Below are 12486 nucleotides of genomic sequence, written 5' to 3'. Positions count from 1 at the left end.
ACATTCATTCATTAGCAAACAAATCCCCATAAAACAAAATTTCTTGCCGGTGCTTGACACACGGTTGGAGGCATGGGGAGGGGATCTCACCAGATGATGAGTTCCTGCCGGAGGAGGGGATAGATGAGGGGAGCAAGGGTTAGGCGCCTCTATCTGGCCATAAGGAGTCGTCGTTGCCGCGCCATAACCTCGGAGTTCCCCGTGTGAGCCATGGAGGCCCGCCTCCACCTGCAAGTACTTCGCTCCGCCGCCGTTGTGCATCGAGCAGACGCATCATCCCCAGTCACTGTAGTTGTCGCATTGATTTGATCCAGAAGCTGTGCTCGAGCGCCGAAACGGGGGCAGTAAGCGGGCAGAGGTACGGCCACGGAGGCGGGTGGGTTGAGATCGACATCAATGGTGGTTGAGGTCGGCCGCGGCGGCGAGTGGTGTGGCAGCGGCCTGGGCACAGGCCAGGGTGGACCAGGGTTGACACGATGCGCTCGAGCGCCGCAACGGGGGCAGTGAGCGGGGAGAGGTACGGCCGCGGAGGCGGGTGGGTTGAGATCGGCAGCAGTGGCGGTTGAGGTCGGCCACAGCGGCGAGTGGTGTGGCGGCGGCCTGGGCACAGGCCAGGGTGGACCAGGGTCGACGCGATGCGCTCGAGCGTCGCAACGGGGGCAGTGAGCGGGGAGAGGTACGGCCGCGGAGGCGGGTGGGTTGAGATCGGCAGCGGTGGCGGTTGAGGTCGGCCGCGGCGGCGAGTGGTGTGGCGGCGGCCTGGGCACAGGCCAGGGTGGCCCAGGGTAGACGGGAGGAGGCGATGCGTACGGGTATAATTTTTGCAGCGAATCGTTTTTTCCTTTTGCGTTGCAGATAAATGATGGAGCGCGAGTTGAATAACAAAAATTATAGAAGCTTTTTATAAAAATATCGCGGTGGGTTTTCCGACGGAAGCAACAGCCGCTTTATTATTAGCTATATAGACATTGTAATACAGAAACACATAAATACAATGGCGAATCTAGGGGTTGGACAGGGTGGTCCGAGATTTCCATATAGCCTATATATATCATGAAAAATAATTAAAATAATGTATTTTTATAAAGAATTACATTGTTGGACCACCCTGCCATGTCGAGTTGGATCGGTCACTGCATAAATGGCCCCCTTTCCTCGACCCCTCTCTAATTGGGTGAAAGTTGGCAAATCTAACCTTTTTTGAAGACTTTATATTAACATAAAAAATAAACCTGATTCAGAGAAAAACTCATAAATTGTCCGTTGTGCATGACGCTCGGGGTTTGGGACGCCATGTTGGTCGGAGCGCGGGGCGCCATGCTCTCTAGCATGACGCCCCAAGCCCCGGGTGTCATGCAGATGCGCGTCATTTTACGAACATATTTTTTAACCCGGTTAATTGTGTTTTTATAAAAAGGGGCAAATCCGTCAATGTTAATTCGGATGGGTTCCCCGTCGGTGGGTCCCACCCACCACCGCCCATCATCCGACTCAGCAACGGGGCCCAGTCCGAGCCCGATTTAGTTGCCATCCACCCTGGCGCGCACGTACGGGCCCATCCATCCATCATCGCCCGCCCGCTATAAAACCCGCCCCAAACAATCCAATCTCTCGAAACCCACCGTATCTCGCCTCTTTTCTCCGAGACTCCTGCTCACCTCACGAGCACCAGGTAAGTAGCTGAGGACCTCAGCCTGAGGTCGAGCCGCCGTCGCCATCGCCGTCGTCGTCTTCTTCTTCGTCTCCGGCAGGGAGCCTCGGGAGGAGCTGGCTAACGAGCTGGATCAGCTGGAGGGCGGGTTCGCCTCGGCGCCGCGCGGGCACGAGACCGAGGAGCAGCGCAACAAGTTCCTGGTGCTCCGCCTCTACGAGGCGCTCAACGGGCGCGACCACGCCGCCGTCCACTCCCTCCTCGCCCCCGACCTCGAGTGGTGGTTCCATGGCCCGCCCGCGCACCAGCACATGATGCGCCTCCTCACCGGCGGCACATCACCGTCCTCCTTCCGCTTCCAGCCGCGCTCCGTCGACGCCTTCGGCTCCACCGTCATCGCCGAGGGCGTGGACGACAAGGCCACCAAGGCCTACTGGGTGCACGCCTGGACCGTGGGCGGCGATGGGGTGATCACCCAGCTGCGCGAGTACTTCAACACCGACCTCACCGTCACGCGCCTCGCCGCCGCCGCCGCGTCCAAGTGCGTCTGGCAGAGCCGCCGCCCCGACCGCGCCCGCAACTCCCTCCCCGGCCTCGTCCTCGCCCTCTAGCCACCCAACCCAAGCCAAGCCGGACGACGACGGCCACCACTTGGGCGCACGCATGGGCTGACGCTGCTGTCTTTCTTTCTTTCTTCATCAACCATCCCCTTCTCTGCTCTGCTCTCCCTGGCCTAGTTGTTTCTTGTTTGCGTGTCTGGTGAACGTACGTAGCATAGCTGAATAGCCGCCGACCAACCGGCCGGTGATGGCGACGCGGCGCCGTCATGGCGGCTGCGTCTTCACTGCTACTGCTTGTGTGTCTTCGTCGTTGCTGTCATGGTGTAATCATAGTAATAGTGATAAAAGGAAGTTGGCTTGTACTGGACGTAATTTACCTTCGCTGCAATTTGCAAATCTCTATCGGGTCGCTCTGTTGATTTGTTCACATATTGGACTTGGACCAGTTGATGATTTTGATTGCTGTAGAAAGATATCGACGGTTGACCGCGATTCTCATCTTTGACCTGCGTGCGCAGTAGACAGTAGAAAATCGGGCCAGTAGTACAAACAAGGTTGGTATATACACTGATAAAGTTCAGATGCGTAAAGAGATAAAGTTGAGACGGGTTCTGCTTTGTCGAAGAAGAATGAACAATAGATTCCCGTCATGGCACCCGATTTGATTTGGTTTAGTTGGAGAAAGCAAGCAAAGCTTGTCATGACAGCAAAGGATCGATCGAGCTGGGCCGAAACTGAAAGGGGGAAAAGCTAGTGGCGACCTACTCGTCGCAGAACGCAAGCGAGGAACAGAACAGACATGTTCCCCGAATCAGAGGGCTTGCTTTCGGGCGTCGGAATCGAAGTCCATCTTCTCAACTCACACATTTCAAGTCCATCTTCTGATCAGGGCCGCCATGTTGCACGTTGTGGTGGTGATCACATAGTGCACATCTCAGAAAACGATATGCAGTCCTCGTAGCAGACGAATGGCACGTCGATTCAACAAATCAATCAATCTCAAGGGTGGCGTTAATAATGTCCCACTGGCGATTAGAAAAATTAAGCTACTTTTAACATTAACAGCGACACTTTTCTGAGCCCGTACTTTCTTACTGGTTACAGACTACAGAGGTTGAGCCCCTGTCAAGCTCGGCAGGTGCACAACACTGCTTGATTGCTGCTCTTATTGCATGCTCATAAGTCATAACAGAGTAACATCTTTACAAAGAGAGACATAGAGTAGAACAGTACTAGCACAAACAAAGACATGCGCCGGTCAAATTCAGAGGCATGCACCCATGAAGTTCAGATCCATGTCGATTACGGGTACTGCTTGGTTGAATAATTCTAACGAAAGAAGAAAGAACAAAAGATTCCCGTGGCACCTGATTTGGTTTAATTTAGTTTGAGAAAGCAAACGAACCTACCTAAAGATTTTGTTTGAGCTGCGATGAAACTGAAATACAGTGTACTTAAATGGGGAAAAGGTAGTGGCGAGCTACTCGTCGACAATCCGCAGAATCCAAGCGAGCAACAAAAGGGTCATGTTCCCAAAATTAACGTTGCTTTCCGGCGTCCAAATCGAAGTAGTCCATCTTCTGAACTCACGTTTCAAGTTGAAGAACCGTGCTTGGAATCCGGCCACCATACATGTCTGCATGTTGTGCACGTTGTGGTGTCATGGTGATCACCTAGTGCCCATCTCAGATAACAAGGTGGACGCCGGAGAATATGTCCTGATGCCCAGCTCCAACCAAATGCTCCGAATAATGGGACCGAGCATTAGGAACCAGCATCGCAACCATGCCGGCCTAGTGGTAGTGGGGAAGAACGTGACCCAATGAAGATGAAGCTACAAGAAATCTCTGAAAGGGCACTAAGAAAGCGATATGTAGTCCTCGACTAACAGGCGAATGGCACGTCGATTCAACATATCGATCTCAACCATAGTGTGCCACTGGCGATTAGAGAAATCAGTGTCTACTTTTAACAGCGACGCTTTTTCAGAACCCATAATTTCGTAGTTACAGGGGGTGAGCCCTTGTCAAGCTCGGCAGATGGACAACGCTGCTTGAGAGTTAGTACCGTAGATTAGCATCGGGGAAATAAAATTCTCAGTAGTTGTGAGAGAGAGATGGGGAGATATGAAGAAAACGAACAGGACTATCAGAATTGACTGAAATTTACTCATGTGTGAGACCAGGCTAAGAAGTACTCATCCCAAGAATAGTAATTCACTCAAGAACTAGTAATACTACATATAACTTCTTTTTCTCCGGCTCTGTCCACCAACCCATGTAGAGGCTGGAAGTTATCCTCGTTTATGACTGGTCAATTGTCATGGTGAAATGGCATAGATGAACTTTGTTCGATGACGAGTATGCTTTAATAATTCTGCTTTGTCAAATAATTCAAAGGGGAAAAAGAACAAAAGGGTCCGTATAACAGGGAACTGATTTGATTTTATTCGATAAAGCAAACAAAATTTGTGTCAAAAGGAATTAAGAATCCGGATAAGTGGGGCAATAGGCTGTGGGGGAACGACGTACAGTGCAGTGAACTGAAAGTGCGTTGTACCGGAGCACAAGTCTATTGTCTATACCTGTATACCTGTATAGAACAGTCTGCAGAATCCAAGCAACGAAACGGACGACATGTTCTCCAAACTAAACGTTGCTTTCAGGCGTTCGGAACTGCACATGTCTTAACTAAGCTCTTCCTGTGATCAACCGGTGCGCATCTCAGACAGCAACAAGCAAGGTTATCGAATCAAAAATGCACATTATCACACATCCTCATTATGCTCCGCTCCACATGATCCGACCGATCGGAGTACCTAACTAGCATCTCCCTATTGGGATTGGGGATGAAGATCGAGTGATAAAGCATGCATTGGTCTAACAAGGTGGGCGTCGAAGAATATGTCTTGATGCCCAGCTCTAACCAAATTATCCGGTACTCATTCCGTCAAGAAATATAAGAGTGTTTAAATAACTTAAATAGTGATCTAAACACTTTTATATTTGTTTACGGAGGGGGTACATGGGACCTAGTATCAGGAACCAGCATCTCGACGGTGCTGGCCTAGTGGTGATGGGGATGAACATGACCCATGAAGCTACAAGACATCTCCGAAAGGGAGCGAAGAAAACGATATGTCGTCGTAAGTAACAGGCGAATAGCACGTCGATTCAACATATCGATCTCAACCATACGTAAATAATGTGCCATTGCCGATTAGAGAAATTAGTGTCTACTTTTAAAAGCGACACTTTTCTAAACCCACACTTTCTTAGTAGTTATAGAGGGTGAGCCCTTGTCAAGCGTGGCAGGTGGACATCATTGTTTGATGTTACTGCTTGTGAGTTAGTACCATAGATTAGCATCGGAGAAATAAAATTCAGTTGTTGTGAGAGAGAGATGGGAAGATATAAGAAGAAAAAGAACAGTAGTATCTGAGTTTCCTGAAATTTTTACTCATGCATGAGACCAGGCTAACAAGTTAAGAATAAAAACATGAACACTCATCACAAGAAGAGTGGCAATTCATTCAAGAACTGGTACTACATAGAACTTTTTCTCCGGCATAGAACCGGCATAGAAGTTATCCTCGCTACGACTGTTCGGTTGTCATGGTGAAATGGCATAGAACCGGCATAGAAGTTATCCTCGCTTACGACTGTTCGGTTGTCATGGTGGAATGGCATAGATGAACTTTGTTAGATGACGGGGATGCTTTAATAATTCTGCTCTGTCCAATAAATTCAAAGGAAAGAAAGAACAAAAGGCTCATAGGACAGCGGACTGATTTGATTTTATTCGATAAAGCAAACAAAACTTGCGTCCAAAGCAATTAAGAATCGGGATAAGTGCAGTGTACCTTTGGAAGGGGAGAAGTCGAGAAGGCAGTGATGCAGGGAAAGACGTACAGTACAACAGATTGAAAGTGCAGTGTACCGAAACACAACTCTGTTGCCTATACCTGTAAAGAACAGCCTGCAGAATCCAAGCAATAAAACAGACAACATGTTCTCCAAACCGATGTTGCTTTCAGGCCTTCGAAACTGCATACGTCTTGATTATGCTCTTCCCCTGATCAACTGGTGCGCATCTCAGATAGCAACAAGCAAGGTTATCGGATAAAAAAAAACATCATGCGTCCTCATTATGCTCGGCTCCATATGCTCCGACAGATCGAAGTATGTATCGAACAGCGGAGCTTCAGTTTGATGAGGAGAAAACAATCTCCTTCAGTCGTTGTGAGAGAGATGGGGAGATATCATGAGGAAAAGGAACAATAAAATTAGACTTTCTGAAGTGGAAAACAGAACCATATACTGCTATACATCACTAGAACATCATCTCTTCCTTCAGAAGAAAAAAACAGACTGGTCAGTTCTCATGATCAAATGGCATAGATGACTGTTTGTTTCATGACGGGGATGCTTTAATAATTCTTCTTTGTCGAATTAGTCGAAGGAAACAAGAACAACAGGTTCATAGGACAACGAACCGATTTGATTTCATTCGGTAAAGGTAACAAAACTAGTGTCGAAAGCAATTAAGAACCTGGAAAAGTGGTGTGGAACGCTATGAGTGAAGACAGTGATGCAGGGAAAGACGTACAGCACGGTAGGTTGAGGGGGAAGTTGGCCATACTTGTAAAGAACAACCTGCAGAAACCAAGAAACAGAACAGACATGTTCTCCAAACCGATGTTGCTGTCAAGGCGTCGAAACTGCATATGCCTTGATTATGCTTTTCAGGCGGGCTCTTCCTTCGTCTGGTTGATCAACTGGCGCACATCTCAGACAGCAACAAGCAAGGTTATCAATTCGAGCTTCATATAAAAGCAACAACTAGCTAGAGGAAATATATAAATGACACTATGACAGGCCTCCATCATGTGGCATATATACTGCTATATTGAATTATGTTTTCTTGTGTTATCCATCATTTTTGCCGTGCTTCGCTATATTGCAGTTCCCTGCATCGAAATCCTGGATTAACAAAATAGTGTAGACTAATCACAACAAATTATGGAGTGAGAAGGTACCTATGCAAGACTTTGATCAAGCGTCTAGATGAAGACTTCTCGACGGTTTCATATAATCATATCGCGCACTGGAGATGTTAAATTAATTGGACAGTGTACTGTAACACCACACTCCAAGTATTTTGAATACTATCAGACACGCGTATGCCTGAAGAGACGCACACGCGACGGAAAACTGAGTATGTAGCCTACAAGTGATGTGGGCAGCCGAGCAATTACCCTGCAATGGAACATAGTACGTGCAGTACCAAATGATCAGAATGAATTTTTCAGCTTACTTTTACAATTGCGTGTACTGCCACGCATATCAAGAACACCATCTGAAACCTGAGTAGAGATGATCCCAAACAATGCAACAGAGAAGAACATGTCGAACAACTGAACAGATGCAATGGATACTTGAAGAAGAATGAATTGCAACAGGACGTTTCACTGAGAAGTCGACTATGATGCTATCGTGCAATTTGATGAGCAATGCTCCAAGCTCTTCCAAAACTGAGGTTCAACTTGCTAGTCATCAAAGAGGAGAACGCCCCAATTTCAACATCAGCTATAAGAGGGCTTAGAAACAGAAAACGAATGTATATTGGCTAAACATTTTAACCCCTGGATGATCTTGACGAGAGAAGAAAACCTCGATTAAAAACCAAGTCAATTGTTCAGTTCAGTTGAATTGCCAATTATTCAGTTCAGTCTGGGCAATCACCACCTGGCAAGCGTTCACAACATAAGAGCATCTCCAACAGCCGCGCTTGGTGCCGCGTCTAAAAAATGTGTTTGCCGCGCGTGCTTCGGCTGGTTTAGCGCGGGGATAGGCGCTGGCTCCAACGATCGTGCTATAATGCAGCGCGCGCGCCGCCCAGCAGCGCCCAAAAATACAGGACGCGCAGCACGCATAAACCACATATACATTTTAAAAAATAGGAGCAAAAATGATCAAACAAACAAAATAAATCAACAATAAATAGTCATTACAACTCAAACAAATAGTTTATCGTTCAGTACAACAAATAATGCAATAAACACAACCAATAGTTCATGAACTATAATGTCGAATGCAGAAATCATGCTCTTTCTCGTCCATGCCATGGCCACCACTCTTTAATCAGATCCTTCTGAAGTTCATTGTGCGTTGCGGGACGCCGAATGGCATGATAGGAGGCAACAAAACGGGCTACCCTTTCAGCCCTCCGTCGCACTCGTACGGGATGTCCCAAGAGCTCATACTGTGAGTAGTCTAAATCTTGGCCACGCTCATTCTCGATGATCATGTTGTGCATGATCACACAAGCGTGCATGATGTACCAAAGAATTTTTTGATCCCAAAATCTAGCCGGTCCTCTCACAATAGCTAATTGGGCTTGCAAAATCCCAAATGCTCTCTCCATATCTTTTCTAGCCGCCGCCTGAGCATTGTGGAAATCAAGATTTTTCTTTCCTTCCGGCTTTTTCAACGGCTTCACGAAGGTTTGCCACTTTGGATAGATGTCATCCGCTAAATAATAGCCATAGTTGTACGTACGGCCATTTGCTACAAACTGCATCGGTGGCAACTCACCATCTGCAATCTTATTCATCATTGGTGACCGGTCGACAAAATTGATGTCATTCAAAGATCCAGGCATTCCAAAGAATGCATGCCAAATCCAAGTCTACTGATCAGCCACCGCTTCAAGGATTATAGTGGAACCCTTTTTTTTGGCCGTGGAATTGCCCATGCCATGCCTTTAGACAATTCTTCCAACTCCAATAGCCTTGCGACGTCTTCAGCAGTGGGAGATCTTAAATACTCCTCGCCAAACACTTGCACAATTCCCACTGCAAAGCGCTTGACACACATGATGGATTGGCTCTCACCCATAGCCAAGTGATCATCAACTAGATCAGCCGGGATACCGTATGCCAACATACGCAAAGCGGCTGTCACCTTCAGAAAGGTGCTATGCCCGAGCTCTCCGGCGGCATTCCTCCTTTGCTGGAAAAACCGGTCATGGCTCGCTAGTTTCTCTGCAATGCGCTTGAACAAGTCAGTGCTCATCCTAAACCGGCGACGAAAATACGACTCCGGGTATGTGGGATTCTCCACGAAATAGTTTTTCATCAATCTGTTATGGGCATCAATCCTATCTCTCCAAATTTTCTCCCGACCCATAATCGAACCACCGTGCTTCGGTTTTTTATTGATATGCATAGCTAGGATCATTGCAAGATCCTCCTCTCTTCCATATCAAATTCTTCTTCGAAAGAATCATACGACGAACTCATCTACAATGTTCAATACTATACTATAAAAACTACAATTCAAAACATGCACCAAATTCATAAGTTTGAGCAATACATACCTTGTAGGCGTTTTGTCGAACACCTTGCGGGCGCGGCGCGGCAGCGAGCGCTCGGGCGATTTTCCTCGGACGACGGAGGCGCGCGAGGGCCGGCGGGACCAGGAGGGGGTGGGGCGGAAGCGCGGGGAGGCCGGGGAAGCGCCTGAACGGTCGCCGGGGGGCGCGGGCGGCGGCGACAGCGGAGATAGGCCGGGGAAGCGGTCACCGGGGGGCGCGGACGGCGGAGATAGGCCGGGGAAGCGGTCACCGGGGGGCGCGGGCGGTGGCGACGGCGGAGATAGGCCGGGGAAGCGGTCACCGGGGGGCGTGGGCGGCGACGGCGGCTTGGGGATAGACCGGGGAAGCGCCTGAACGGTCGCCCGTGGCGCGAGCGGCGGCGGCGGCGCGGCCGGATGGGGGTGGAAGTGGGGAGCGAGCATGCGAGAGTGAAGGAGCGAGCACGGGAGAGTCCAGCGCGCGGGAGCTGGCGCAGGCGCGCGATTGCGTTTCAGCCAGCGCGCTGAACTGCATATGCCACGCGCGTCGTTTTTGCGCGCCCGCTGGAGCTACCCGCCGCGTTGCGCTTGCGCTAAAACAGGCTATTTTGCCGCGCGCGCTAGTTAGCGCGGTGTTGGAGATGCTCTAATCATCTAGTGTCGGAAAGAAAGTATGCAAAACTAGAGTTTGTTTGAGCCGGACTGGGGTACGCTAGAAAGAAAGTATGCAAAACTAGAGTTTGTTTGAGCCGGACTGGGGTACGAATGAGGCCTCTGCGATGGAATCCGGCGACCAACTTGCCATTGATGTCAACTTGAAGTAGCGATCGTAAAATTTGACCAGCACCAGCACATCGCCATCACAAGACGCGGCCATCACACGCCAATATTTGATTTTAAACTTTCCAAATTGCACCATGATATCTGCAACCGGGAATTCAACCCGGCATTTCAAGGCCCAGACCTCGCCTTTCTAGTCTTGCATCACCCAGATATCAACGGTTGCCCCTTCATGACTAAAAATGGAAACGCCAAGCACGTTATCCATATCAAACAGGTGAGCGTAGGCAGGAACACTCGGACAGCGCATCTGCCGGAACGACTCAGTTGTGGAAGCCGTCAAGTCGCCCGTCGGACTGGAACCGGTCGGCGGCGACGAGCCCTGCCCGGTGGTGAAAGGGCGTGATGTACAGGGAATCGCCGTGTTCGCCGTAGATGAGGGGGAGGGATGGCTGGTGGCCGTGGTGAGCGAGGCGGAAGTCGCGGGGTGGTGGTGGCGCGGCAGCGGAGGAGGGCCTTCGGGGGCAGTCGGACGAGGATCTCCCAGGTAGTGAGTTCGTCCGGGGATGCCGCGGCGGAGAGGCGCAGCTCCTGCTGTCGCCATGGCCGCCGGCTGGGAGGAGCCAGAGGGCTTGCCGCTGTGGCAGCGACGGCGGAGGAGGAGGGAGGGAGGTCTTCCCATTGCGGAAATTAAGCAGATGCTTTTGGGCTGGGCTTAGCCCATCTCTCATTCTCTTCTCTTTTGAGCGAGCTCTCAAACGGGATGGGCTTGACCCAGTTCAGTTACCGAGTGATCCACTGCTCCCTCGCATTCTTCCGAGTTTCTAAATAAAATAAAATAAAATAAACTCGCATTCTTTTGAAAACAACTGCTTGCTCACACCCACACGCTCTAATGCAGACATGTTCTCCAGACTGATGTTGCTTTCAGGCGTTCGAAACTGCATATGGTTTTCAACCGCAAAAAAACAAAAACAAAAAAACAAATGGTGCGCATCTCAGACAACAAGAAGCTCGGTTGTCGAATCAGGAATGCATCATGTACATAAATAAATAGAACGACTCTTGCATGCATCTATTACTATTACTTCACTCATCGACCGCAATCCAGCATAAACCTAGAGTATTAAATACTCCCTCCGTTCCTAAATATAAGTCTTTTAAGAGATTTCACTAGGTGTCTACATACGGAGTAAAATGAGTGAATCTACACTCTAAAGTATGTCTATATACATCCGTATGTAGTCCACTAGTGGAACCTCTAAAAAGACTTATATTTAGGAACGGGGGGAGTAAAATAGAGTAATGCATGAAGAATAATGACAAGATGTAGATAAAGTAAACTGAAGGAAAATGAATAAACTCCATCATTTTATCCTTAGTAGCAACAACACAAATACACATATTGTCCCCTTCTGTCACTGAGATATAGAAATTTGCCAGGTTGAACCTACAATAACACACCTCTCTCATCGAAGAAATATGAGTCTAGTTGGCCAAACTATTTTGATAGATTAAAGAGAATTACGAAGCTATCATAATCATGCACATAAGAATCATACAAGAATTCAGAGGATACTCAAATATTTATCATGAATAATTTAAACATAAAACCATAATTCATCGGATCCCAACAAAGGAACTGCACAAAAAGAATTACATCATGTGGATCAAAGCGAAGATGCGATGATCAGTATATTAAAGATCAAGAGAGAGAGAGAGAGAGATTGTCATCTAGGTACTGGTCATAGACCCATAGGTCTATGGTGAACTACTCATACATTATCATGAGGACGGCAAGGTTGATGAAGAGGCCCTCCGTGATCGACCCCCCTTCGGCAGGGTGCTGAAACGAAGCTCCAGACGGCCTCCCGTCGAAACAGAGACTTGAAACGGCGTAAATGGCGTAAACGTTGTTTTTAGGGTAAAAGAGAATTTATAAACGAGAGAACTGAGTCGGGAGGGCCACGAGAGAGACACAAGCCATTAGCGACCACCTTCCAGGCCGCACCATGTTGGCTTGTGAGCCCCTCGTGCAGCCTCCAGCCTTCTTCCGATACTCCTCGGTCTTCTTTTGATCAAGAAAAAATCATCAAAAAGTTTTAGGTCAACTGGGCTTCGTTTGGTATGAAAAAACCTG

The 12486-nt window shown here is 48.6% G+C and overlaps 1 protein-coding gene across 1 annotated transcript; it reads left to right on the top strand.

Annotated features, from left to right (window-relative positions):
* The first annotated feature begins 1618 nt into the window (after positions 1-1618).
* On the top strand, positions 1619-2583 carry LOC123424634 (senescence associated gene 20-like). The gene has a single exon (XM_045108268.1). The coding sequence runs from the start codon at positions 1963-1965 to the stop codon at positions 2260-2262; it is 300 nt and encodes a 99-aa protein (XP_044964203.1). The 5' UTR covers positions 1619-1962; the 3' UTR covers positions 2263-2583.
* The last annotated feature ends 9903 nt before the right edge of the window (positions 2584-12486 follow it).

Source organism: Hordeum vulgare, chromosome 2H, assembly GCF_904849725.1.
Source record: "Hordeum vulgare subsp. vulgare chromosome 2H, MorexV3_pseudomolecules_assembly, whole genome shotgun sequence".
Classification (NCBI taxonomy): domain Eukaryota; kingdom Viridiplantae; phylum Streptophyta; class Magnoliopsida; order Poales; family Poaceae; genus Hordeum; species Hordeum vulgare.
Note: the sequence above shows the minus strand (reverse complement) of the source record. Positions and strands in the feature narration are given on the sequence as shown.

Excerpts from the sequence above, each read along its gene's own strand:
- LOC123424634 (XM_045108268.1), top strand. The coding sequence starts at position 1,963 with ATGATGCGCCTCCTCACCGGCGGCACATCACCGTCCTCCTTCCGCTTC.